We start from the raw sequence: 27,288 nt of genomic DNA on the forward strand, positions 1-27,288 counted from the left end.
TATGAACCAAAAAAATTAATTATTATTTAATTTACAAGTCTTGCATATCTTCATCCATTTGCACTGTCTGGAGCTTGGCCAGCTGCTTTTTGTCTGTCTCCAGCTCCTCACAGATTGCGTCGACCATATTGCTCATTACGTATTTGGTTTTCGAATCCAGCATCATCAAGCCACTAGCGGATTTGCTCTCAGCCTCGGACAAGAAGTTTTCCTTTAGGCTGGTGACTGGCTGCAGCACCAACCGCTGCTCCCGGGCGAAATGGGGGTGCACTTGCGCCGGCGAGTGGGGTCCGACGTGGCCGCCAATGGCCGGGCTGATCCCCCCCCCCAGCGCCGGCTGCGTTGCCGAAATGGACATCAGGTCATGGCCGGCAAGGAGGGAGCAGTTCTGGAGCGTTGCATAGTTTGAGTTGGTGATGGAAACCACGGTCGCCCCACTTGTGGCGGGGGCCGACAGGGGCGGGCTCTCGGACACGGGCGAGCCGAGTTCTTCGGAGTTTATCAGAGTGGGCGGTCCCAGGGAAAAGTTATGCGACAGGGTGACGTTGACGAGCGAGGTAGGACCCCCGCCGGAGAGGCTGTCCGAAGGCAGGGCTGCGTGGAGTTGCGGGTTCTGGCCGAGGGACATTACTTGAGAAAATACCAGGCTGGCCTCCAGGCCTTCCTGCTTGACTGGCCCGATGGCCTGGCTGGAGTTGGGAAGCGTGTACACCACTGCGCTGGGAGGAAGGTTGCTGAAAAACACTTTCCCTTGCTGTGCCGCGGCGGAGTCGCTTGTAAACGTGCCGCTGCTCGGGGTGCTTTGATTTAGCAGCAAGTTGCCTGCGGTGAGAGAGGAAGGAAAAAACAAACAAAGTCTTAAAGTTGTGCATCAGTGCAGAATAAAGATTGCAAAGTCAAGGTCCCACAGCCCATGTGCTTCTGTGTCTCCTGCGGCTTTCCTAAAAGATGCACTAATTAAATAGTAATAATCATAATAACAAAATCTTTCAGGACCGCCTCCCTCCATACGAATCTACCTGCACCCTGAGATCAACCTTTGAGGCCCTCCTTCATGTACCTCTGAGGCATCTAATCATAAGCCTGCATTTTTATTAAAGCTTATATGTTTAATCAGGGCTTGTATTTTAAAAATGAGCTTAAAGATCTTCAAATATTTTATGCCAGGCAGAAGACCAGCTGCCTAGAAGAACCTTGGCAATGTTTTTCTCCTAGACAAGGGGCCCCCCTGATTTATAGCAGAAAACAATTCTCAAAGTCGTAAAAAGGGAATTACAGGCTGAGAGCCAAGGTTACACTGACCCTACAAATTAAGGGTGGATAAATAGTAAAATGAGCCATATCTTCTTCCTAAGGTTAAAAAGGTCAAGAGCAGTGAAAAAGCAACTGGTCTGGCTGACAGAAACAGAACATTTTTGGGAAGTCTTTTCTAAAGCTGTTTCTTTCTTAAACTAAGATCCTTTTAAGATTTCTTTTCCTTTTAAAAGGTTATTTATGTATTAAATATATTAGTTTAAATATAATTATGCAAAGGATTTAAGAAATGCTAGATTCTTATTTCATATAGTTGGAAGAGATCACAGGGGCCATAAGCCACCAGCCCCCCCCCCTTGCTAGACAGGAGACGCCATCGAGCACTCCTGATATATGGTTGTCAGGCCTTTTGTTTAGAAACCTTCAAATGAAGGAGATCTCTCAATGTTGATGTGAACTCAAAATCCTTGAAGATAAAAATTCAAGATTAATCATCTGTTTTGGAAGGCAATAGGGCAAGGAGGGCAAGAGGTGAGCTGGTAATTAAGATTCCTTGTTGAGACACATGTAAGATATATTACTACTTATTTGTCATTTATAGATAGAAGAATATATAGCTTTTTGTTTCCCATAAAAGGACAGAAGGAAATGGGTGTATCTTTTGTGATTGGTTCTAGCAAACAGCCAATAGGAATTTCAACCAGGCTGATTGGACAGAGGCAGCCACAGGAGGAGCAAGGGGGCTGGATTAAGGAAATATAAGTGCTGGCCAGAATGGCAGGAGGCCAGGCCAGAGCTTGGTAACCATATACCACTGTGCCTCATATTTATTTGTCTGACAAATAAATTATTATTTTAATTTCTCTATTGCTGCGTTGAATATTTCATTCCAGCTAAGCGTTAACCACAAGCAGGGTGCTACACCTCCTCCACGAGGGGTCCAGAGGGTGGCAACACAAAAACGGGACTTTTCTGCAGGGTTCCATGTCTTTACATATCTTTAGGCACCAAGCGAAAAAGTTCCTCTTCTCCCAGGCCTCTGGCTGATTGACTGCCAATGCCCCTTTAAATGTGTTGTGGGAGGAGATTATTGGTTTGTTTTTGTTCTTCTTTTTACAGTGGTACCTCTGGTTACATACTTAATTCGTTCCGGAGGTCCGTTGTTAACCTGAAACTGTTCTTAACCTGAAGCACCACTTTAGATAATGGGGCCTCCCGCTGCTGGAACACAATTTCTGTTCTCATCCTGAAGCAAAGTTCTTAACCTGAGATACTATTTCTGGGTTAGTAGAGTCTGTAACCTGAAGCGTATGTAACCCGAGGTACCACTGTATTATGTATTTTGTGTTTTTTATATTGTGATTTTATGTTGTGAACTGCCCTGAGATTTACAGATGAAGGGCGTTATACAAAATTTGAATAATGTTAATAATAATGTTAATAATAATGTTAATAATAATGTTAATAATAATGTTAATAATAATAATAATAATAATAATAATAATATTAATAATGTGTTTCTGTGTCTCCTGGGCTTTCCCAAAAGATGCATTTTAACAAAAGTTTAGCTTTTCAGCAGCAGAAAGATTTTTCACCATGAAATCCTAAGTGGGGTGTGGAAATTGTTTCCCCTCCAAAACACCTATATTGTATGATACTCTAACAGATTTAACAGATTTTGCCACTGTCACCAGCCTGAGGACAAGCCAGAAGTAGCCTGGAGTTACAGTTTGATACCAGCACGTTCCCACCAACCATAGTTGTGGTAAACAATGGTTTCTTGAGTTCAGCCATCATGGGGAACTGCGTTAGGTTGTAGGTGAAAGCAAAAGATTCTGTGCACCTTCTAATCCATGGCCAAAAAGATGCTGTTGCAGTACAGCTCCCACCAGCCACTGGCCAATGGCCAGAGGTGGTGGGAATTGTGGTCCAGAAAGATCTGCAGGGCCTCAGGTTAGCCACCCCGACTTTAAGCCTTCTGTTCATTCTCAGGCGCTGTCAGAGCAAGTTGCTCATCTGAGTGCTATTCTTGCTGCCTTGCCAAGACCAGGATATGACACATCCGAACGCTTGGCTCCAGGCGCCTGGATTAGATCTATAAAGATCTGAATTGGGAGAAAAGGAGCTTCAGAACGATGATGCACTGCTAATCACTCCTTGGCCACTGCCTTCAACCTGGTGCCATCGAAGATGTTTTGACTGCAACTCAGATCAGCCCCAGCCAGGCTGAATAATCAGTTTCTGGTTCTGTGGCACTATTAATTTTTTTCTGTCGGTAGAACATCAGGCTCTTAATCTCAGGGCTGTGGGATCACGATGGGCAAAAGTTTCCTGCATTGTAGGGGGTTGGACCTTCCAACTCTACAATTCTATGATTCTCCCCCCTCCCCTGCGCCAATTTTATCCTCGCATCAACCCATAGCTGTCAACCGTCCCTTATTTGGTGGGAAAGTCCCTTATCCTAGTGCTGTGTCCCACTGCTGTCCCTTACCGATGATGTCCCTTAAATTTCCCGGGTTTCAAAGGAAGCAGCTCCTCTCCCTCCCTCCCTCCCTGCCGGCCAGGGAGGAAGGAGGCTCCAACTGTGTTGCTTGGATGCATTGCTCACCCAATAAGGAGTCTAAGAATGACTGGGGGGGGTGGAGCTTGCATGCCTTGTGCCGATCAAATCAGCCGCGTTCCCTGGGGACTCGCCTTTGCTCAGCGCTTCCCAGCGGAGAGGTGACGGTGGTTTCCCTTGCTGCATCCCCTTTGCCGGGTTGCTGCGCTGTGGGAACCACTGCTTGAGGCTTCGTTTGACTGCTGGCTGGGCTTTCTGCCTTTGGCTCAGAGGGGCTCAGAAGTTGAACATACCTGCACTCAGAAAATCCCTTATTTTGGCTGCTGATCCCTTATTTTCGAGGTTGCAGGTCCTTTATTTTCAAATCTGTAAGTTGACAGCTATGCATCAACCCTGTGAGGCAGGTTAGGCTGAGAGACTGTGACTAGCACAAAGTCATCCACTGAGCTTCATGGCCGAGCGGGGATTTGAACCCTGATCTCCTGGGTCCTTGGTCCAACCCTCTAACCGCTACCCCACAATGGCTCTCAGGCAGTTTTATCCAGCAACTGCGGCATTGCCCAAAAGTTACGAATGACTCGCACGTTAACACAATTGAAGAAGTCAGTTCCCTGGTCCTTTAATCCGCCTCTTAAGTTATAGAAGAGAACCAGTAGTGAAAAAAGAATGTCAGAAGAAAATGATGGACTATATGGAACTTGCCGAACTGAATGGGAGACTCCGAGACCAGAGAGAAGCGATGGTGAAGACTGGAAGAAGTTTAAAGAATATTTGAAAAAATATGTTAATATTTAAATCTTAGAACAGCTTTGGAAGTGGATATAGGCTGAAGGGTTAGAAGTAGAACAGTGTTTCCCAACCTTGGGTTGCCAGCTGTTTTTGGACTACAACTCCCATCATCCCTAGCTAGCAACACCAGTGGTCAGGAATAATGGGAATTGTAGTCCTCAAACAGCTGGAGACCCAAGGTTGGGAAACACTGAAGTAGAAGATAGTGTATTTTAAAATAGTATTACTTGTAAGGGATAAAATGTGAAGATTATTATGGTGAAAGAAAGTGTGATAAAAAAATGGTTAAAAATTATGATATATGTAAACTGCTAAAGATGAGGTAAAATGAAAATCAGATGGGGAAGCTCACCTAACAATGTTTAGAAAAAATAAGGATAAGACAAGAATTTGTTTGTATTGTTTGTTTTTCTGTTTGTGTTGTTTGTTTGTGTTATAAAATGAATAAAAAAATTTTGGAGGGAAAAGAGAGAATCAGTACTGAAAAGCAAAGCAAAGCAACTTAATGTGAATCGCAGTCAGATTAGTCTTTTTGCAGAAGGCACCGGAATGCAAATTCTAGCTCAGCAAAGAACAAAGAGGTATTTTGAGAAGCCCAGATGGTGGAGAGGAGAACTATTTATAAGGATCTCCTCCAGGGTAGAAGAAAAATGGAGACTGGAGATGTGAAGCTCTTGGCTCCTTGCAGCAAGTTGTTTGATAAAATTAAAATTCAGTCCAGGGAGATCATATACAGTGGTGCCTCGCAAGACGAAAAGAATCCGTTCCGCGATTCTCTTCGTCTAGCGGTTTTTTCGTCTTGCGAAGCAAGCCCATTGACGGCTTAGCGGATTAGCGCTATTAGCGGCTTATAGCGGCTTATCAGCTTAGCGGATAAGCGGCTTAGAAAAAGGGGGGGGGAAGGGGAAAAAAGTCAGAAAAACTCGCAAGGCATTTCGTCTTGCGAAGCAAGCCCATAGGGAAATTCGTTTTGCGAAGCACCTCCAAAACGGAAAACCCTTTCGTCTAGCGGGTTTTTCGTCTTGCAAGGCATTCGTCTTGCGGGGCACCACTGTAACAAGTTCAGAAAATGAGCTCTCACTTGACCAAGATAGGTTACCTTACTGTTTGCATTTGAGATCTGCTTACTTTGGTTGCCTTTTATAAATGCAAAAATGACCAAGAAAAAAAAAGGTAGAGTTTGGAAACTATGGTAAGCTAGATTACTAACTGGGCCTGGGAATAAGGGACACATCTCACTAGTTTGAAAACAGCTATGCTGGCTCCCAATCCATTTCTGAGCCAAATTCAACATGCTGGTTTTGACTTCTAAAGCCCTGTATTAAGGGTTGCTAACCTGTGACCCTCCAGGTGCTTTGGACTACAACTTCCACCAGCTCCAGTTTACATGACCAATGGTCAGGGATTATGGGAGTTGTAGTCCAGCTTCTGGATGGTCACAGCTTAGCCACCTCTGCCCTAAATGGTTTGGGACCAGGCTATCTTAATGGCCATCTCCTCCTGCATGAGCCACGAGTCAGATGGGTGGAGTGCAAATAATAAAATTATTATTATTATTACTACTAGTAGTAGTAGTACAGTGGTACCTTGGGTTACATATGCTTCAGGTTACATACGCTTCAGGTTACAGACTCCGCTAACCCAGAAATAGTACCTCGGGTTAAGAGCTTTGCTTCAGGATGAGAAGAGAAATTGTGCTGCGGTCGCATGGCGGCAGCGGGAGGCCCCATTAGCTAAAGTGGTACCTCAGGTTAAGAACAGTTTCAGGTTAAGAACGGACCTCCCGAATGAATTAAGTACTTAACCCGAGGTACCATTGTATTATTATTATTATTATTATTATTATTATTATTATTCCCCAGAGAACCTTCTACACATGCCCTCTCCCTTCACATGCAATGCAGGTAGGGATCTGTGAGAGGGCCTTCTCAGTGTTGGCTCCCCAACATAGAAACTTCCTTTCCACTCCTTTTCATGTATGCTAGCCACTTTTACAGAGCAGGATAACTTTAAAAAATAAAAAATAAAAACTCACACAAAACTAAGCTAGCTTCGCTATTTCAAGAGACATATTTGAAGAGATGCGCATTTTAGAAAACTGTGGGAGAAAATGCTTGCTTCCCTCTGATTCAACATTGTTTAAGTGCTTTAAATTTCAACCAAAGGTACCCTATAGACATCACTTTTCAGGTCTGATTTAGATGGATGTGCAGCTCATTTATTTATTGGATGCATGTGACACTTGAGTGGGGGGAGGGATCCTCAATGTCTAGCAGAATCCTAGGCTTAGATCAATGAGAATAAGCCACACATGAGGAGGGCGGGTTTCTTCAATTCTCCAGGAGCCATTTTTTGGGGAGGAGGCTGTAGAGAGACCACTACCACCCCTCAGGGACAGCATGCGAGGTGGCCCAGAGAGGACTGTCAAAAACTGCCACAATTTATATAAATAATAATAATAATAATAATTTATTTATACCCCACCCATCTGGTTTTTTTTTAAAATGATATTTATTAAGATTTCCAATAACAACATGTAAATACAAACAACAACAACAAAAACATACATAAACAAAAAACAACAAGTATAATTTCGAGCCATATTTTCTCAACCTATTTTCCCCGACTTCCTCATACCTCCCCGTTCTGTATTCTATTTTCATTATCCAATCAGTAAATCCATTCCCTTATTTCCCAAAGTTTTTTGATCAATTCCATTCCTTTTCTTAATCAACATCTCTGAACACCATATTATTTTTCAACCCATGTCATTCTAGCCTTCATTAATTTTATAATATTTGTTAAGATAATCTTTAAATTTCTTCCACTCTTCTTCCACTGTCTCTTTCTCCTGGTCTCGGATTCTGCCCGTCATCTTTGCCAGTCCCATGTAGTCTGTCATTTTCATCTGCCATTCTTCCAAGGTGGGAAGATCTGGTGTCTTCCAATACTTTGCAATAAGAATCCTTGCTGCTGTTGTGGCATACATAAACAAAGTTCTATCCTTCTTTAACACCACATGGCTAACCATACCCAAGAGAAAGGCCTCTGGTTTCTTCAAGAAGGTATATTTAAATACCTTTTTCATTTCGTTATATATCATTTCCCAGAAAGCCTTAATCTTTGGGCACGTCCACCAAAGGTGAAAGAATGTACCTTCAATTTCTTTGCATTTCCAACACTTATTATCGGGCAAATGGTAGATTTTTGCAAGCTTGGCTGGGGTCATGTACCACCTATAAATCATTTTCATAATATTTTCTCTTAAGGCATTACATGCCGTAAATTTCATCCCGGTGGTCCATAACTTTTCCCAGTCAGCAAACATAATGTTATACCCCACCCATCTGGCTGGGTTTGCCCCGCCACTCTGGGTAGCTTCCAACAAAATATTAAAATACAATAGTCCGTCAAACAATAAAAGCTTCCCTAAACAGGGCTGCCTTCAGATGTCTTCTAAAAGTTTGGTAGTTATTTTTCTCTTTGACATCTGGTGGGAGGGTGTTCCACAGGGCGGGTGCCACTACCAAGAAGGCCCTCTCCCTGGTTCCCTGTAACTTGGCTTCTCACAGCAAGGGAACCGCCAGAAGGCCCTTGGTGCTGGACCTCAGTGTCCAGGCAGAACGATGGGGGTGGAGACGCTCAAATGACGTGATCAAATGACCTTCTCTTTGCAGAAAAATTCCTTCTGTGTACAGAAGTGACCCGCTTATGCATTCCATACAGGAGCTTTCACCCACCTGATGTTTTGGCCTACAACTCCCATCAGCCTCAGCAGGCACAGCCATAGACATCACGGCCATGATGGCAGGGGCTGATGGGAGTTGCAGTCCTGGAGGGGTGCAGGTGGGTGAAATTTGACGTACGAAGCACGGCTACGAAAATATGCAAGAGGCTCATATTTCCGAACCCTGAAGCAAATTGAAGAAAGAGAAAAACCTACCTTGGGAAGTTGCTGTTGATACAGGAGGGAGCTGGACAGGCGAAAAACTGATGCCTCCGTTGAGGAGCTGGCCTCCGTTGGTTGCCGAATTGGGAATCTGGACGACGCCATATTGGTTTATTTGGACAGGGCCTGAGAAGGTAACAATGGAGCTGCTGTCTTGCGAGGCGATGGCTTCTTCGCTTTCTTCCCTCTTCACCTCAAGGCTTGGTATCAGACCTGAGAAAGAGGCAGAACTGGGGCTGTACGCTGTTGTCGTCGTCGTCGCCACCGAGTTGGACATGGAAGTCTGGAGGATTTTGAAGTCTTTCACGTCTTCCGACGAAGAGGCCAGCATGTCGGCTAAGGGCATGCCGTTGCTCAGGGCGCTCGGAGACGTTTTGGGCGGATTCAAGGGCACCGCTTGCGAGGCGGCGCCCACGTTGAGTCCACTGAGGAGGACCCCATTGGGCCCCTGGATGAAAGAGGTGCCGTTAAGGAAGACGGGGGACGGGTTGGCGGGCACCAAGTTCCCATTCAACAAAACCCCCGGGGAGCTGAGAGATATTTTGGAGTTTCCAAGCTGCTGCATGTAGACGGGCTCCATGTGGCCAGGAAGGCTCAAGGTGGCACTTCCGTCAGAGGCGCTGGCAAGCGGGTGGGGAGACAAGTCCTCTTGTCCCTTGCTAGACTCATCTTCCGTGCTGGGGTTGCCATCTGACTCGCTGCAAGGCAAGAGAGAAAGAGCAGTGATTCTCACTGGGAGAATCTGCGACCAGAAAGAGGAACACCAGGAAGATTGGAAGAAATTTAAAGACTATTTGAATAAATATTGTAATACTAAAGATATGTAATCACTTGAAAGAAACAATTAGGCCTAGGATTAAAATGGAATTAAATTTACAAATAAGAAAATGTACGATAAGGAAAGTTATCTAATATGATTAGGACTGTGATATGGTCTTTTGAAACACTGATATTGGAAACTGCTACATATAATTACTAAGAAATTCGGATGGAAGAGATTCGAGGAAGTCAAATACTATGTTTATGAAGATGGATGGTACTTAATTTTAATTAAGTGGCAATATGTTGTATGTATCTTTTTTCTTTTCTCTCTTTTTCTTCTATTTTTTGCTTGTCTTTATTATTGTTAATCTCTTCTTTTTTATTATGTTTACCTATTGAAAATAATAAATATTATTTGGAAAAAAAAGAGAGAAAGAGCAGTGAATTCACATGGTGGTGCCTCCGATTTGATTTGAATGCAGCCTCGTTCTGGGGGCAGGGAGAATCTCCCTGCACACAGAAAATTATCACGTGATGGGGAAGATTTTGAGGCTATCCTCCCTCCGTCAGTTCTCTCTATTTTCCATATAGAGAGAACTGCTTTTTGACTTGAGGTTTCAAGGAGAGCAGACAGACAGCTCTCTCTCCTATCACCTGAAATGGTACAGCCCAGGATAAGAACTATGCTGGGTCAGGCCAACGGCCCATCTTGTTGTTGCTGATAATAACAACAACAAAATTATTATTGATACTTATTCAAGCATATACAAAAATTCACACCCACTACTAAGTCTCTTTCTATAATATAGTGGTACCTCGGGTTACATACGCTTCAGGTTACATACTCCGCTAACCCAGAAATAGTGCTTCAGGTTAAGAACTTTGCTTCAGGATGAGAACAGAAATTGTGCTCCAGCGGCGCAGCGGCAGCAGGAGGCCCCATTAGCTAAAGTGGTGCTTCAGGTTAAGAACAGTTTCAGGTTAAGTACTTAACCGGAGGTACCACTGTACATGGAAATAATACAGATACTTAATCTAAAAAAGAACAGAAGCAGAAAGAAGAAAAGGAAGAAGAGTAAAAATGATAATGGGGGAAAAAAACCACTTTCGGTTCTCTGTCCTGCAGCTTAATAGAGTATTTACTCATCCAACCATTCCATCTTCTATAAACCAATTTTTAAAAAATCTTCAAATCCTGATATTACAAGTTAATTGTCTCTTTCATGCTGGAAGTCCGTAAAAAGTTTGCAATCCTTACAAAAAAAAATGCCAGTAATGATTCTTCTCTAATTAAACAAGTCAACGTTGCCATCTTAACAGTCCCAGCATCCTGTTCTCACAGGGGCCAACCAGATGACTGTGGGAAACCCGCAAGCAGAACTGAGGCACAAGAGAAACACTCTCGCCTCCTGTGGCTTCTAGCAACTGAAATCCAGAGGCATCACGGCCTCCGACTGCTAGAAGCCACTCCATGAATTTGCCCAGTTCTCTTCCAAAGCCATTCAGGTCGTTGGCCATCTTTGCCTACACCATCCAATGCTGCCGTCCATGCACGTCAGATCCAGACCCTCCAAGCAGGGAACTTGTCAGTTCTAGGTGAGCATCTAGTGCAGCAGCCAGCAAACTTTCCACTGTTTCTTTTCCAAACTTTCTGAGGGACAGGTGCATAAAGATCTGGTGATTTCTGTTTCGGTGTATCTGAAGAAGTGTGCATGCACACGAAAGCTTATACCAAGAACAAACTTAGTTGGTCTCTAAGGTGCTACTGGACTATTTTTTAATGTTTTTATATACAGTGGTACCTCAGGTTACATACGCTTCAGGTTACAGACTCCGCTAACCCAGAAATAGTACCTCGGGTTAAGAACTTTGCTTCAGGATGAGAACAGAAATCGCGCTCTGGCGGTGCAGTGGCAGCAGGAGACCCCATTAGCTAAAGTGGTGCTTCAGGTTAAGAACAGTTTCAGGTTAAGAACGAACCTCCAGAACGAATTAAGTACTTAACCCGAGGTACCACTGTATCTGCAGCTGTGAAAAAGGCAGATTCCAGGCTAAGGATCATTAGAAAAGGAGCTGGAGGCCCCATTAGCTAAAGTGGTGCTTCAGGTTAAGAACAGTTTCAGGTTAAGAACAGACCTCTGGAACGAATTAAGTACTTAACCCGAGGTACCGCTGTATTTCCATTTCCTCAAGCACAGAGAAGAGGCAAATGTCCTCTCCGGCTCCTATTTCCAGGGCAGTCCAACATGTTTATTGCAAAAGGAATCAAAAGGAAAGATATAGCCTCAGGCCAGCCTCTCTGCCTCCTGCTAAAGTGCCCTCAAGAGAGGCACAAATGTGGGGGACGCCCAGCTATTTGCAGCCATTTGGAGAAATGCCAGGGGGAACAATGTGTTCTTGGCATCTTGTCTGCTATCGAGTGTGGCATTAGGCAACCCCATACACAGAGGAACACACACATCCAGCCTAAATGTTATCAGGATTAATTTTTCGACCTTTCCTTAAAACCCCAGTTGCAAAAATGTATACAAAACTACCGTATTTACGGGGACGCGGGTGGCGCTGTGGGTTAAACCACAGAGCCTAGACCTGCCGCTCAGAAGGTTGGCAGTTCGAATCCCCGTGATGGGGTGAGCTCCCGTTGCTCAGTCCCTGCTCCTGCCCACCTAGCAGTTCGAAAGCACGTCAAAGTGCAAGTAGATAAATAGGTACTGCTCCGGTGGGAAGGTAAAAGGTGTTTCCGTGCGCTGCTCTGGTTCGCCAGAAGCGGCTTAGTCATGCTGGCCACATGACCCGGAAGCTGTATGCCGGCTCCCTCGGCCAATAAAGCAAGATGAGCGCCGCAACCCCAGAGTCGGCCACAACTGGACCTAATGGTCAGAGGTCCCTTTACCTTTAATCATATTTACTCGAATGCGATGTCACGAAAATTAGGGTGCGTGTTAGATTTGATGCGCATTTACACTCCCCAGCAAATGCTTTTTTGGTTTCAAGGTTCTGAAAACGGAGGTGCGCATTAGATTCGCTGCTTCATATAGACTGTTTAAACCACTGGTCCATCTACCAGGCATGTCCAAGGTCCGATTTGGGGACCTAATCCGGCCAGTGGTGGAGCTTCATGCTCTGGCATGGGGGGGCGGAGAGCAGGCAGGGGCGGGGCTGATGCACATCCCGAGAGTGTGGTGTGCCACCCGCCAAGGCATGGCATGCGTCCTGGGGGCATGGCGCGCCACCTGCAGGGGCAGCCACGTTGGTACCCCACCGGGATCCCCCCTGCACTCCTCTTCCTCTGTCAGTGAATCCGGCCTGCCGGATTCCCTGTGGCAGTTTATTTAAAAGCTCAACAACGTCAATCCAACTTCACTTCATCAAATCTGCCACCCTTTGAAAAAAGTTTGGACACCACTGAAAGTAGTTCTCCAGGATTCTGGACAGGGTTCTCTCCCAACCCTACCTGAATATGCTAGTATACGATACGATAATCTTTATTGTCACTGTCCCATACAGAACAACGAAATTGAAAAATCTACACCAAACATTCAAAAACCCACAAGCCTGCTATCCCAACTATCCCAGCCTGTTTAGCCCCTTAAAAACTCTGATACCCCATAATTGAATGCAATATACTCACACAGAGACTACCTTACACTGCGTTTAAAACCAAAATTGCATTTGGATAGAAACTGTTTCTCAGGCGGCTAGTCCTAGTCTTTATAACCCTGTACCTTCTTCCAGAAGGCAGAGGCGGAAAGAGATCGTTTCCGGGGTGCGCACTATCCCCGAACCTGGGACCGTTTGAATGCAACGCAGAGGCTCTGCTACTAAGCTGCAGCCAGCATTTTGCACCCGGCTACTGGCCACTTGCAACAAAATGAAGATGCTAGGATGAAGACGCCTGACATCTCCATCATCTGGAGGTGCACATTTGGGGATCCTTGGATCTTGCCTGTTTTCACACACTAATACCCCATCATGTAGAATTCTATCCATCATATTTTATCTGCACAATCAGAATGAATTTGAGGAACCAACATGCTTTTTCTGTGCAGCCTGAGCAGGAGCACTCCCCATTAAGAAAAAGAGGTTGGAACAGGCCAATATATATGTGGACTGTCCTTGGATCAAGAGACTTTTCTTCTTTAAGTTCTCAAATCTCTTAATCTAGCTAAGGTTGTCATCTGAACTAGCCAGGTGTTTAACTGATAATCAACCACAGCCAGTCCATCATTTGAAAAATAAGACTTTAGAGCCGTCTTAACCTAAAATGGCCATAAATTGGACCATAAAGAAGGCTGATCGCCGAAGAATTGATGCTTTTGAATTATGGTGCTGGAGGAGACTCTTGAGAGTCCCATGGACTGCGAGAAGATCAAACGCATCCATTCTGAAAGAAATCAGCCCTGAGGGCTCACTGGAAGGACAGATCCTGAAGCTGAGGCTCCAATACTTTGGCCACCTCATGAGAAGAGAAGACTCCCTGGAAAAGACCCTGATGTTGGGAAAGATGAAGGGCACAAGGAGAAGGGGATGACAGAGGATGAGATGGTTAGACAGTGTTCTGGAAGCTACAAACATGAGTTTGACCAAACTGCGGGAGGCAGTGGAAGACAGGAGTGCCTGGCGTGCTCTGGTCCATGGGGTCACGAAGAGTCGGACACGACTAAACACCAACAACCCAAAATGGCAACTAGACGCAATGCTTTGGCGACTGTAACCTTGGTTTAAAGAGCCATTTGGCACCTAGCTGATATATCTCCGTTTCTAACCCTGGCTGAAGCCCTTCCCCAAGTTTAATTTGGAAAAGACAAATGGCTTTATGGTAACTTACCAAAAAAGGGCAACAAAGAACCAATATTATAAATTCATAGAAAGATGTGCCTTGTCATCAACTTTTGGAATGATAAAATTACAGACGACATACAGCCCTGTAATTCTTTCTCAAAGTTGGCTATCATTCCTTCTCACCTATATAACTTCTTTTTTCCCCACCGCTGATTTTTTTTTAAATGATGGAATCTTTTCTGCTATCTGAACTTGCTACCATGCAGAAAAATGCACGCAACTTCTGAGCAAAGATTGGAAGCTATATAAATATTTATTCTCAAGGACAAAGAATGTCTTTAAAGCTATGGCAATTTCCAGGTCCCACATGATCTTGCTTTCTTTCTTTTCTTTTTTTTTAAAAAAATAATAATTTATATTCGTATTTGTTATTGATTTTCAACTACATGCATATAAATACACAAGAAGGTTCTCACTTAACCCCATGCCATTTATACTATTTAAATTCTTGCATTATTTATGGTGCGCATTTTAATTATTTAAGGCACAGTCGAGCCCAATTTCAGTACTTTTCAAACCCCACTGATTTCAATGGGTGAGATGCGAGCCCAATGCCTAATTCTTCCTTTGGGATCAATGGGCCCTTGAAAACGATTAAACCCGGTTGGCTTGCATCCAGAGTATTTGGGCTAGTAGGTGCATTATGAAAACAATTCAGCCAGTTACAATCAGCTTCAACCATCAGGCTGAGGCAGGGGCAGCTTGCATGTCTGTACGAAGGGAGGAAAAGAGCTGCAAAGATTGATCATCCAAACACGTTTCGATCATATCATTTTACCCTTGATAAATATTGAAATGCATCGGGAACGCCAGCCCATGTAGCAGACTTTTCTGTATCCAGGCACACATGCATGTGTGCTTCTGCACTGACTTATAGTCGTTTTTTATCCCCCTTCATAGTTGACTTACAAGTAGTCTTCACCAACCAGGTTATCTCCAGCTGCCACTACAACTCCCATCAGCCCCCAGCTGTTTTGGACTACAACTCCCATCAGTGAGCTGACTGGGAATGATGGGAGTTGTAGTCCAAGCTGGCTGGAGGTCGCCAGGCTGATATAGGGTGCCTCATGACCTGTCTCAACCCACTGGGGTAAGACGTGAAAAATCTATTCTGGACATTGTGAAAATTTAGAGGAATAAAAGAAAATAAGAATGAATGAGACACTTGTACTCCTGGCTTCCTGTGCTTTGCCTTGGGTTCTGAAGTTGTTGTCGTTATTGTTATTATTTTTATTAATTGGATTTATACACTGCCCTATACCCGGAGGTCTCAGGGCGGTTCACAGAGTAAAATCAAAATGTAAAACCACAAAATGCACAATCAAAATCAAAACAACAACCCAATAACCTCCCCTCCACACAAACCCCACATTTTAAAAGGCCATAGGATGTCAATCAAATTAACCAAAGGCCTGGTGAAAAAGGAATGTTTTTGCTTGGTGCCTAAAGGTGTATAATGAAGGCACCAGGTGAACTTCTCCGGGGAGAGCATTCCACAGATGGGGAGCCACTGCAGAGAAGGCCCTGTTCTCACGTTGCCACCGTTCGGACCTCTCGAGGAGGCAGCACACAAGGGAGGGCCTCAGAAGATGATCTCAGGGTCTGGGTAGGTTCATATGGAAAGAGGTGGCCCTTGAGGAATTGCATCCTGAGCCGTTTAAGGCTTTATAGGTCAAAACCAGCACTTGGAATTGGGCCAGGAAACTAAATGGTAGCCGGTGCAGTCGGACCAGGATCGGTGTAATATGCTCAAACCGTCTTGCTCCGGTGAGCAACCTGGCCGCTGATTTCTGCACCAGTTGAAGTTACTCTGGGATCTGGGAATCCTTGGACAATCCCCCCCTCCCCCCAGCCTACAGAAAGTAGCTCCCAAGCTAAGGCACCATCCTACGAAAACTGCTGGTCACGATCCAAAGCTCTGCATGCGTATTGAGGTTTCTCACAATAACCGGCCCCTCTGCCTGCTATGCTGCAACACAAGTCACTTCTGAAGCCTGGGAATGCGAGGGGCTGATTTATTAAAAACACATTTTGTAATTTTATTTGAGGTTAGAGGAGGTCCTGCTGTTCCAGGATTCATAAACTCCATACCTTCCAATATTTTTCTGATGGAAATAGGGACATCCTATTCTATGATAATAATAATAATAATAATAATTTTATTATTTATACCCCGCCCATCTGACTGTGTTGCCCCAGCCACTGTGGGGAGGCTACCAGCATATATAAAAACATAATACATTAAACATTTTTTAAAAAACGTCCCTAAACAAGGCTGCCTTCAGATGTCTTCAGGATGAATAGTTACTTATCTCCTTGGCTCAGGGGTCACATAACTTAAAACCCTCCAACATTTCTACGATGAAAATAGGGACGTCCTAAGAAAAAGTGTGACATTCTGGGATCAAATCAGAAACCTGTAAATCTGGGACTGTCCCTGAAAAATAGGGACACTTGGAGGGTCTGAGTATGGGTTGCATCCAATTCTGCTCTACTCACGGTAGACCCACTGAAATCAATGCACTTGCATTAATGTCAAAATATTTATGAAATCAGATAGCTAAGTGGCTGCATATAACAAAACTGTAGACGAAACACATGTAAAATCCAGGAAACCAGTAAGAACAAGTGTACATAAAATAATTATCATTAAAACACAGATAAAAACCAGTTTAACGATGAAGATAGACAACTGATTGTATGTCTGGGTAAGGTAAGGTTGCCAAAATAAAGCAGCTTTCAGAGGATGACTTGAACAATACAATGAGGTTACTAGCCACATATCCATAACATAGTCATGTCCGTTAATTTCCATAGGGTTACTCTGAGTTGAGACCAAAGGTACATAATAATAATAATAATAATAATAATAATAATAATAATAATTTATTATTTATTTCCTGCCCATCTGGCTGGGTTTCCTTTGCCACTCTGGGTGGCTTCCAACAGAATATTAAAAATAGAATCAAACATTAAAAACTTCCCTAAACAAGGCTGCCTTCAAATGTCTTCTAAATGTCAGATAGTTGTATATTTTGTTGACATCAGACAGGAGGGCGTTCCACGGGGTGGGTGCCACCACCGAGAAGGCCATCTTTCTGGTTCCCTGTAACCTCACTTCTCGCAATGAGGGAACCGCCAGAAGGCCCTCAGCACTGGACGTAGTAAGCTGCCTTCTCAGAGCAAACAATTCACCTGCCGTTATTCTAGAACTGCCTGCCCTGACTGACAGTGGCTCCTTAGCAGACTTCTTTCACATCACCTGTTTCCTGACATCCTTCTCAACTGGAGATTCTGTGGGATGAACCTGAGGCCTTTTGCATGCATGCCCGCCACTTTCTCAGTCATTACCCCTTCCTCAGCAAGTATAAGAAATAATAAAATAATAAACAATTTAAAAATAATAAACAATTTTTAGAAATAATAAACAATTTTTATTTGTATCCCACCCTCCCCGGCCGAGACCGGGCTCAGGGCGGCTAACATCAAATATAAACATTGATATAAAATCAAACAATAATTAAATCACCTCTTAAAAACAAGTCGGGATGAAATTAAAATCTGAATTAGATGGCTTTCCGCAGGATTTGGGTTGGGAACAGTAAATGCTCATCGGGCCCAACTGTGTACGCTGATCTTATATGGGCCTGTGAGAATGCTGGGAGGCCTCTTTCATACTAGTTCTTATACAAAAAGGGAAGGGGAGTTAGGCTGAGCCCTGACCAAGGGCTCTGATCTCTTGTGGCAGAGCGTTCCACCAGGCTGGGGCCAAGGCCGAAAAGGCCCTGGCTCTGGTCAAGGCCAGGCTAATCTCTCTTGAGGCCCAAGATGTTATTATTTGCAGACCGTAAGGTCCTCCATGGGGCATACCAGGAGAGGCGGTCCCGTAGGTACGAGGGTCCTAGGCCATATAGGGCTTTAAAGCCTTTAAAGAAAAATGGCTTAAGCACACACTAGCCATTTTCTTTCTACTTACGATGGAGGAAGGAAAGACAGAGACTTGAATACTTTCCAGCACCTTACTTTTGAATAAGCCTGCAACTCCATTAAAAATGAAGACGTGGGTGCCTCCTGACTGCCAATATATCCCATCACGTTTGCAAAAAATAAATAAATGCAGCTTTAGCCTGCTTTGGAGAGCACTGCCGAGAGGCTAATAACCTTCCACTAGCCCTAGTTCAGACTTAGCGCTCAGAAACCAGTATTGGGTAACTTGGTTTGTAACATGCTATGGCCTCGCGAGCAGCACGCCATGACATTCAGAATATTCTGGAATTATCTGGGGGATTCTTGAGGCCCAGGCACAACTCCACAGGGGAGAGCATTCCAAAGATGACCTACTTGCACCTTGAAGTCATCTTCGAAGGCTTGGCTAATGTGCCTGCCTTCAAGGCCAATTAGACTGGGAGGTAGAGAGGGGGAAAGGGCCTTCTCAGCTGTGGCCCCATACCTGTGAAACTGCTACAAAGTGATGCCTGCCAAGTCCCATCACTGCTGGCTTTAAAGTGGGCTTTAACAACCCAACTGTTTAATATTGCTTTTGCATAATGGGTTTTACAGCGCAACCATTTGAATTGGTGCCGTTTCAACTATGAGCATTTGATTTTAGCGTTCTGATGATGGGCTTAGTGGGCTGGTTCGCTGGTATTTTATTAAGTTTTATGATGGCTTATTACATTTGGATCCTGCGTTGACAAGATGCAAAAGGCAGCCTATCAATATTTCAAATAAGCAGGACAGTGGCCTTCAATTCTTACGGCAGCAAATCTTATAAATTAATTATGCATTACATGAATCACACATTAGGTGGCTAATTTGTCTTCTCTTTCTCTACACGTCTGCCTGAGGCCTAAAACACTATTTATTGACAGTGTTAGAAACTCAGATATATAAGCTAGGTGCCAAATGGCTCCTTAAACCAGGGCTACAGTTGCCAAAACGGAATGCCTAGCTGCCATTTTGGGGCCAGATGGCTCAAAAGTTGTATTTTTCAATAAGACTTTTTGGCTCCTGAAATTCATTCCGATTGTGCAGATAAAAGATAATGGATAGAATTCTACAGGATGTGTTGTTAGTGTGTGCAAACAGTCAGGATCCCAGAATCCCTAGGCATGCACCTCCAGGTGGTGGAGACACAGTGGCATAGCGTGGGGGGTGCAGGGGGGGCCAGCCGCACCGGGCGCAACATCTGGGGGGGCGCGCTCGCCGCCTCCGGAGTCGCCGAAGAGCCTTGGGCGCAGGCTGTAGCAGAGCCCCATGTCTCGCGGAACCGACGAGCTGTGCGCGGGTCCAGGCTGAAGGCGTCCGGCAGGCAGCGGCTCTCAGCGCTCGCTGCGGTCCCCGCATGTCAGGGCCGCAGAGGGCGCGCCAGGCAGCCCCTCCTCACAGCCCCGCCGCCACTGCTGCAGCTGCTGGGCCATGTTGCATTTTCCTCGCCTCTCTGCCTTCCTCCTCCTCCGGGCAAGCGGCGTCGTTTGGGCGGCAGCGCCAGCGGCAACTCGCCTCAGATCACCTGACACGGACCCGCCGCGGTGGCTACCTTACCGTAAATACCCCAGCCCAGGCAGCAGCAAAAAGAAGCTGGCAGCGGCGGCAGGTTAGGGGCGCAAATTACTTGCCTTGCCCCGGGTTAGGGGGCGCAAATTACTTGCCTTGCCCCGGGTGCCGACAACCCACGCTACGCCGCTGTGGAGACATCAGGCGTCATCTTGGCACCCGGGCATCTTCACTAATGGCCGATAGGCAGGTGCAAAATGAATTTAGAACGCTGCTTTTATAACCCACTCTTCACAGTATCCCAGCACAAGTTTTTTTTTAAAGACAATAAAACAATGAAGCTTGTGTGTGTGTGTGTGTATTTCTAACTAGCCAATTGCTTTGAGAGGTTTCATAGGAAGAGACTTGTTAATGAAATAAATTAAATACAGTGGACGCTCGGGTTGCAAACGTGATCTGTGCGGGAGGCACGTTCACAACCTGCAGTGCTGTGTCTGGGCACACGCAGGTCGCAATTTGGTGGTTCTGCGCATGTGTGAGCACCGAAACCCAGAAGTAACCCGTTCTGGTACTTCCGAGTTTCGGCGCGTCCGTAACCCGAAAGCATGCAACCTGAAGTGTCTGCAAGCTGAGGTATGACTGTAAACAGAACAATATTTCGCTTAAATGATTATCATGCCTGTTTTAATGGGTTATAGAATCACAGAATTGTGGAGTTGGAAAGGGCACAGTCAGTGGCGTAGCGTGGGTTGTCAGCACCCGGGGCAAGGCAAGTAATTTGCGCCCCCTAACCCGGGGCAAAGCAAGTAATTTGCGCCCCTAACCCCTGACCTGCCGCCGCTGCCAGCTTCTTCTTGCTGCTGCTTGGGCTGGTCGGATGCAGTTCTCTCCCGCGCTCAGCGCTGCGCTGCACGGCCGCTGCACTGTCCCTCCCCCAGATAGTCCCTCCCTCGCTCTCTCTCCCCTCCGCACCGCAACGCACGCCTGGCACCCTCCCCCTCCACAGTGGGCGGCGACCCGGCAGCTCCTATCGGATTCGCACAGCCAGCACTGCAGTGAGAGAGAGTGAGTGAGCCAGGTAGGGGCAGAGAGCTGCGAGTGCGAGCGCGCGCCCCCCCAATGTTGCACCCGGTGTGGCTGGCCACCCCTGCACCCCCCACGCTAAGCCACTGGGCACAGTGGTTCATCTGGTCCAACCTAAAATGCTGGAATTTCAGCTAAATCATCCTTTATATGAGCTGATCTATTATGCAGGAGGAAAGAATTCTGAAGCAAGAAGCATATTTGGTTTTAAGATGATGTACCTGCTCACAGAAGGGCTTTCAGGTAAGAGTCCTTCCCAGCCTTACCTGGGAGGAGTGAACATGGGACTTTCAGCGTGCAAACCAGGTGCTCTACCACCAAGCGATGCCATTTTCCCCATGTAAGGAAAACAACAAGTATAGAAGTCTTTAATATGACATCTGGAAGATGGACTTCAAGACATGGCCAACTAGGCAATATCCAGAATGTCAGAGTTGTTCCAAAATGTCACAGACACAACAGCCTGTTAAAAGCTCTTTGAACTGATGGATTTATCACCACCGTGACAGCTTGGCCAAAATGTGTCAGATGTCCTCAATTCCTTGGCACTTCCCAATGGGAGGAAAGGAACAGCCCACTGGGGAAATGAAAGGAGTAAGCCCCCCAAGGTTATTGCAGCTGTGAAGCTTCAGAGGGGTTTGGAAGGGGCATGATCACACATCCCTGCAAATAAGCAAAGGAGCTGAGTTGTTTATTTTTCAAACGCTCTCATTTCTACAATGCTTGTGGTCTAAACTAAGAGGATGTTACAGCCCATGTATCTTACTCATCTGCAAAACAAACCATTACTGGAAAGGATTCAAGGGATGGCAAAAAAAAAAGAATTAAATGCAAGCACTGATTAATGCAGCTACAAGAGAATAAATTTGTATGCAATGTTTAGTGCATACAAAATAGAAAATAACCAGGGAAAGAGATGACAATTGCTCTCCAAGCAGATTCATCGCAATAACCAATATTGCTAAAAGCTGAAAAGCAGTCAAGTCTTAACGCAGGCAAAGGGACACAACATCAGATTTCTGCAAGAGAGCAGGCGTAGTGTTGCAGTTATAGAGTGTCTGACCCGGAACGTGAAGGTTCAAATCCCTGCTCAGCCATGACCCTCACTGGGCAAATCTTGGCTAGTCATTCTCTTTCAGCCTAACGTACCTCAAAAGGTTGTTGTGAGGATAAAAAATGGGGGAAGGACAAAATTAAGTATGCCTCCTTGGGAAAAACCGAAAGATATAGAGCAGGGGTCGGCAACCTAAGGCCCATGGTCCACAAGCGGCCCACAGGGGTCATTTTACCGGCCCCTGAGCTGCCCACTCGGCGAGTCCCCGCGCGCTGCGCTAAACCGACATAGCATGGCACGGGGACTCACCAAGCGGCGATGGAAATACCTTCATGAGCACCCGCAATCCAGCCCACGGAGGGAGCTCTGCAGCAGTAAACTAGCCCAGGCAAGGTAAAGCTTGCCAACCCCGATACAGTGGTACCTCGGGTTACAGATGATTCAGGTATCAGACTCCGCTAACCCAGAAATATTACCTCAGGTTAAGAACTTTGCTTCAGGATGAGAACAGAAATCGGGCTCTGGAGGCGCAGCGGCAGCAGGAGGCCCCATTAGCTAAAGTGGTGCTTCAGGTTAAGAACAGTTTCAGGTTAAGAACGGACCTCCGGAACGAATTAAGTTCTTAACCCAAGGTACCACTGTATAGAGATTTTGGGAGGGTTGATATGGAAGAGGTGTGAAGGGTCTGCTCTGGGATGGGCTCCTGATTTAACTGCACAAAGCAGAATGATTAAGGAATATTTGCAGGAGCTGGTTTTCTATACCTTGCAACTATTAAAAAGTGTTAACACAGGTTTAAAAAATAGTCCTTAAAGCAAAAAAACAACAACTTCTGCCTTTGACCTAACTTGACACATCTGCTTTCTGAGGAAGATAAGATGCCCCTAAACACATCCCATGAAGTCAAATGAACACTTTATTTTAGATCAGCAAAGAAAGCAAGAATATTTCACACATGCTCCCTTGCAACTCTATGATTCTATCACTCTGCTGCCTGCCTCCTCCCCCATAGGGTTGCAGTTATAGGGGCAGGAATAAATATTTGCTATGAGGTGAAGCATGTCCTGTGGGTTTGTGCACACGTAATATCCGTTCCTGCATCTCATTGATCCAGAAGGGATTAAATTAGTTTTAAGTTTTACACTCCCTTTTCTATTAAAAATAGTATTCAAATTAGTTTTGATGATGGAGTTTATCCATGCAGAGGAGGTGGGGGAGCAGGACTGGGGGGGGGGGCGCAGCTGGGGTGATAGTGGTTAGGATCCAGTTTGCCTTCAGGATACAGTGGTGCCCCGCAAGACGAATGCCTCGCAAGACGAAAAACTCGCTAGACGAAAGAGTTTTCCGACTTTTGAGGTGCTTCGCAAGACAAATTTCCCTATGGGCTTGCTTCACAAGACGAAATGTCGGGCGAGGTCTTGCGAGTTTCCCCCCCTTTTTCTAAGCCGCTAGACCGCTAATAGCGCTAATCCGCTAACAGCCGTGCTTCGCAAGACAAAAAAACCGCAAGACGAAGAGACTCGTGGAACGAATTAATTTCGTCTTGCGAGGCACCACTGTACACGGAACACAAACTGTTCAGTGTTATAACAAGTTAGCCCTGCTAAGCCAGTGAGCTGACTGGAGATATATGGAGGTTTCTGAAGAACAGGAATCTGATTGGAGGAAGGGGCTGGGAGAAATTGGGGAGTGAAGGATTCCTCCCCCGCACCCCTAAACTGCATACATTGATAACAGGCTCCAGGAAGTCACAGCCAGTCATGTTCCTGCTACAACACTTGCAGATAGCAAACACATGTCTGCAAGCAACATGCATCAAATATTTTCTGGAGGTTTTTTTTTGTGTGTAAGCCACATAAAAACATGTGATATAGCCCATGGAGGTATAAAACACCTCCTACTGGGTTACGTTTGCTTCCGGGTGCTTAGAAAAAAGAAGGGATATAAAGACCCAGAATTTTAAGAACTGATTTAAACCACCAGAGGAAGAGGGCAACTGCAGCCTGAAAAGCTTGCCAGAGGGTCTTTGCTCAGAGTACCTACCAGAAAAAAAAAATAAAAAATGAAGCAAATTGCCCCTTACACCCATCAGGAAAAAAGCAAACAAACGAACAACTGGCCTTGCAAGAATTGTAGCCTGGTCAAACTTCCGCAGGCCGGACTTTTGCAGCTGGTCCTCCCGGTTTTACACCCTCCTTCCTCGCCTGCCATTTGTAGCTTTGATGTTATGTCCTCCAAGGGCTGAAAGGAGCTACCTGCCTCAGCACAACCTGTGTGTCCTTGCTTGAAAATGGGCCGTTGAGGGTGGTGTTTTTCCTTTCACAAAAAAAAAAACCACCCAGCCACTTTTCCTGCCTTCTGTCAACCAGCCCCTCTCAAAAGCAAGCAAAAGGGCAAGAAAAGAGGAGAGGAGGAACAGGAGAAGAGGAATGTGCCTTGGGCAGGCAAGCAGATCAGCTCACCTGGCTGGCCCAGCAGAATACCTCTGGGGTGGCCTCTCACTAGCCAAAAACGCCCCCCCAGCCCCGATTTTAAGTCTCCTAGCCCTGGCCAATTGACCCAACCACTGGCCCAGATCTAGTGAAAGAAAAAGAAAGAGCAGGCTTTGCAGGTTCAGACATTTAAACCCCTGTGGTATTTTAGGAATAAGTCATGCACCAGTATATTTTCAGTGGGAATGAGGGAAGGAATACAGGGAGATCGGCTAGGTGGTGATCTGTCCTGGGAGCCTTTGAGGGCAAGGGGCTGCTTGGGATTATAGACCTGGGCAGTCCCCGGGTTCCTGTCTTGTGGGGGAAAGGAAAACTGATCTGATCCGAAGGCAGAGTCAAGTTTCACAACAAGAGACCCGAGTGAGTGTGCAAGGAGGGGGTGGGGAGAGGGACTAGCAACCCTCCTGCCTCGGAAGGAGCTTCAAGTTTCCCTCTCTCTGTTTCCCACCCCCTGGTGACATAAAACCTGGGCAAATGATTAATGCTGTCAAATAAAAATGGGGGAGGGGAGAGAAAGTTTCCTTGGTCAACAAGAAGAGGAGGTGATCGGGAGACGATTGAGTGTTTGTTGGATGTGTTGAGGGATCCTAGGAAAGGAGGCTGGTGCTATTTATGCAGAGGGTTAAGATGGAGAAAGAAAACTTTTCTTCCCATGGTAGTATGGAGTTTGCAGATCTGGAAACATTTTTCACACACACACACACAGCCCGCGGCAACGGCAGATTTTAAATGTTAGGTTGGTGGTTTGTGGCAATGTATACAGAACATAATTTCAAGAATCGTGCACAAGGAAAGGAGAAAACAGAAATAAAGGATATGGCATTGGAAAGAACACACAGACGTTTTGCTGTGGGGGGGGGAGCTGTTTTGCTGGTGGATAAAGTGGGGAGCATTGGGGGGAAGAGGAACTTTTATATTTTCGCCCTGGGAGAGGAATAAAGGGGTACCCCCACCCCAGGACGAATCAAGCCACAAAAAGTGCTCCCAGGCAGAGATACCTTGAAGGTTATGGGGTGCAAGCCATGGTGGAGGAGAGATTTTCCACCCAGGGAATCTGGAAGCAAAATAACCACTTTCTTTTTTAGTGGGTGGGTGGGGGAATTATGTAGCCTTGAGTGCAGGATGAAGGAAGTGGGAAGGAAGTACTTTTAAGGGGCAAGGAGATTACCAGAGACACTTATTGTGCTCTACACTCTGCAAGGAAGAAGAGGGTGTGTGTGTGTATTTTTTAAAGTGAGAGATTTGGGGCAGTGGTGGGAGGAAAGAGAGAGAGAGAAGAAAGCTGTAAGGTAAACGCCATGTTTGTCAAGGAATGAGAGCCAGGCTAGGACAGACAGGGCAGGGGAAGGGAGGGAGCAAGCCAGACAGGAGGGGAAAGGGGGGAGGGCAGGAAAAGCAAAGGAGCAGTCAAGGTGTTAAAAGAGATGGCATGTGGTTTTTGGAGAAACAAAGAAAGACAAGGTGGAAGGAGAGGGTCAGGCAAGAAGGCTGGGGGTGGGAGGCAAAAGGGGAAAATAAGCCGGGAATGAGACAGTGGCGAATTATGGATGCTAAACCAGAAAGCAAGATGGGGCATTGGGGTAGGGTGGGGGCACTAAAGGCCTTTTGTGGGGCAGGGAAAATAGCATATCTAACAAGGCAGAGGGCAGGGGGGGGGAACCAAGCAAAGCAGCAGGAAGTTTTGGGGAAGGGAAGACAACAGGCGATAAAGGGCAGGGAACAAGGTCTAAACAGAGTGGAAATCAAGCAGAGCGCGGAGCCCCCGCGTCCAGCAAGAGCCTCAGGCTGTGCCCTGTCTAAACCGGGGGACTTGCTACGCCAGATCGCACTCCTGCGCCCCCTGTCCATGTGCAGAGTTCCGTCCCCCTCGCCAGCCTCTCCCTCTCTCCCCGCCTCAAGGAGCTCCCGGATTCTGGAGCTGCTTTGTCCCCGGCCGATTCCCCACTCCCTGTCTCCTCCTCTCTCTCTCTCTCCAAAAAGTTTGCGGAAGTTTTCCCCTTCCCCGCGGGCGCGCTCACCTCTTGGACTGCGGCTCGGAGGGGTTGCGATCCCTCTGCCGTCGGTTCTTGAACCAGTTGCTGACCTGCGTGAGCGAGAGCCCGGTGACTTTGGCCAGGTTGCGCTTCTCGGCGGGCGACGGGTAGCGGTTCTGCTTGTAGAGCTCCTTGAGCGCGTTGCGCGACCTCTCCTTGAAGCAGTACACCGTCTCCTCGCCGTCCCAGATGGTCCGCGGCAAGGGGAACTTCCTGCGCAGGCGGTACTTGTCGACGGCGCCCAGGGGCCGCCCGCGGGCCCTCTCCGCCTCGCTGTAGCGCGCCTTGTACCACAGCTCCTGCAGCAGCGCGTGGTTGGCGGCGTCGAAGCTGTGGCTCTCCAGGATGCCGTACAGCTCCGCGTAAAGACCCTGGTGGAAAGCCACCAGCGCGCGCGCCTTCAGCAGGCTCTCGTTGCCACGTAGCAGGTCGCTCCGGGGCAGCGACCACAGGAACCGCGCCAGCCGGTCCAGGTGGCCGCCTTGCTGGAGAGCCTCGCACACGCACGCGACGTGCTCCGGGGAGAAAGCCAGCGGAGCCGGCGGCGAGCAAGGCGAGGCGGGAGACGGCGAGGAGCAGGCGGGCGCCGTGGAGAGGGCAGCGTGGCGCACGGGCTGGTTGCGCACCAGCAGCTCGGCGTGGAGCAGGACCTGGTCGGCCGCCTCCGCCGCTGCCTCCTCGTCCTCGTCGTCGTCTTCGTCCTCCCCGTCGTCCTCCTCCTCCTCCTCCTCCTGCTTCCTGGCGAAAGGCGGCGCGCAGCCTTCCCGGGCTGCCTTCTCCTGCGCCCCGACGCCGCCGGAGAGCATGTCCGCCAGCACGTTTTCCTGCTTGATCGCCGCCGCCACCACGCCGGGGATCGGGGCGGTGGGGGAGGCAGAGGACATTTTCCACCGCCCCCTCCCTTGTTTTGGAGCTGGGTGGTGTGGGTTTGTGGGTTCCCCCCCCTTTCCTCTCTCTACCCCCCTCCCCAGTGC

General features: G+C 46.8%; 1 protein-coding gene across 1 annotated transcript; it reads right to left on the reverse strand.

The window, feature by feature from the left end:
- Positions 1–27,288, reverse strand: LOC307223922 (homeobox protein SIX4-like). Its single transcript, XM_079990344.1, has 3 exons — positions 26,300–27,288; positions 8,547–9,250; positions 1–822 (listed from the first exon to the last, which is right to left on the reverse strand). Exons 1-3 carry the CDS (start codon positions 27,196–27,198, stop codon positions 32–34), a joined length of 2,394 nt encoding a protein of 797 aa, XP_079846470.1. The 5' UTR covers positions 27,199–27,288; the 3' UTR covers positions 1–31.

This window comes from Podarcis cretensis (assembly GCF_951804945.1).
Source record: "Podarcis cretensis genome assembly, chromosome: 1".
NCBI lineage: Eukaryota > Metazoa > Chordata > Lepidosauria > Squamata > Lacertidae > Podarcis > Podarcis cretensis.

Excerpts from the sequence above, each read along its gene's own strand:
- LOC307223922 (XM_079990344.1), bottom strand. The coding sequence starts at position 27,198 with ATGTCCTCTGCCTCCCCCACCGCCCCGATCCCCGGCGTGGTGGCGGCG. Across the intron at positions 9,251-26,299 it reads TCCGAGCCGCAGTCCAAGAG|CGAGTCAGATGGCAACCCCA; the intron begins GTGAGCGCGCCC and ends CTTGCCTTGCAG. Across the intron at positions 823-8,546 it reads ATCAACAGCAACTTCCCAAG|GCAACTTGCTGCTAAATCAA; the intron begins GTAGGTTTTTCT and ends CTCTCACCGCAG.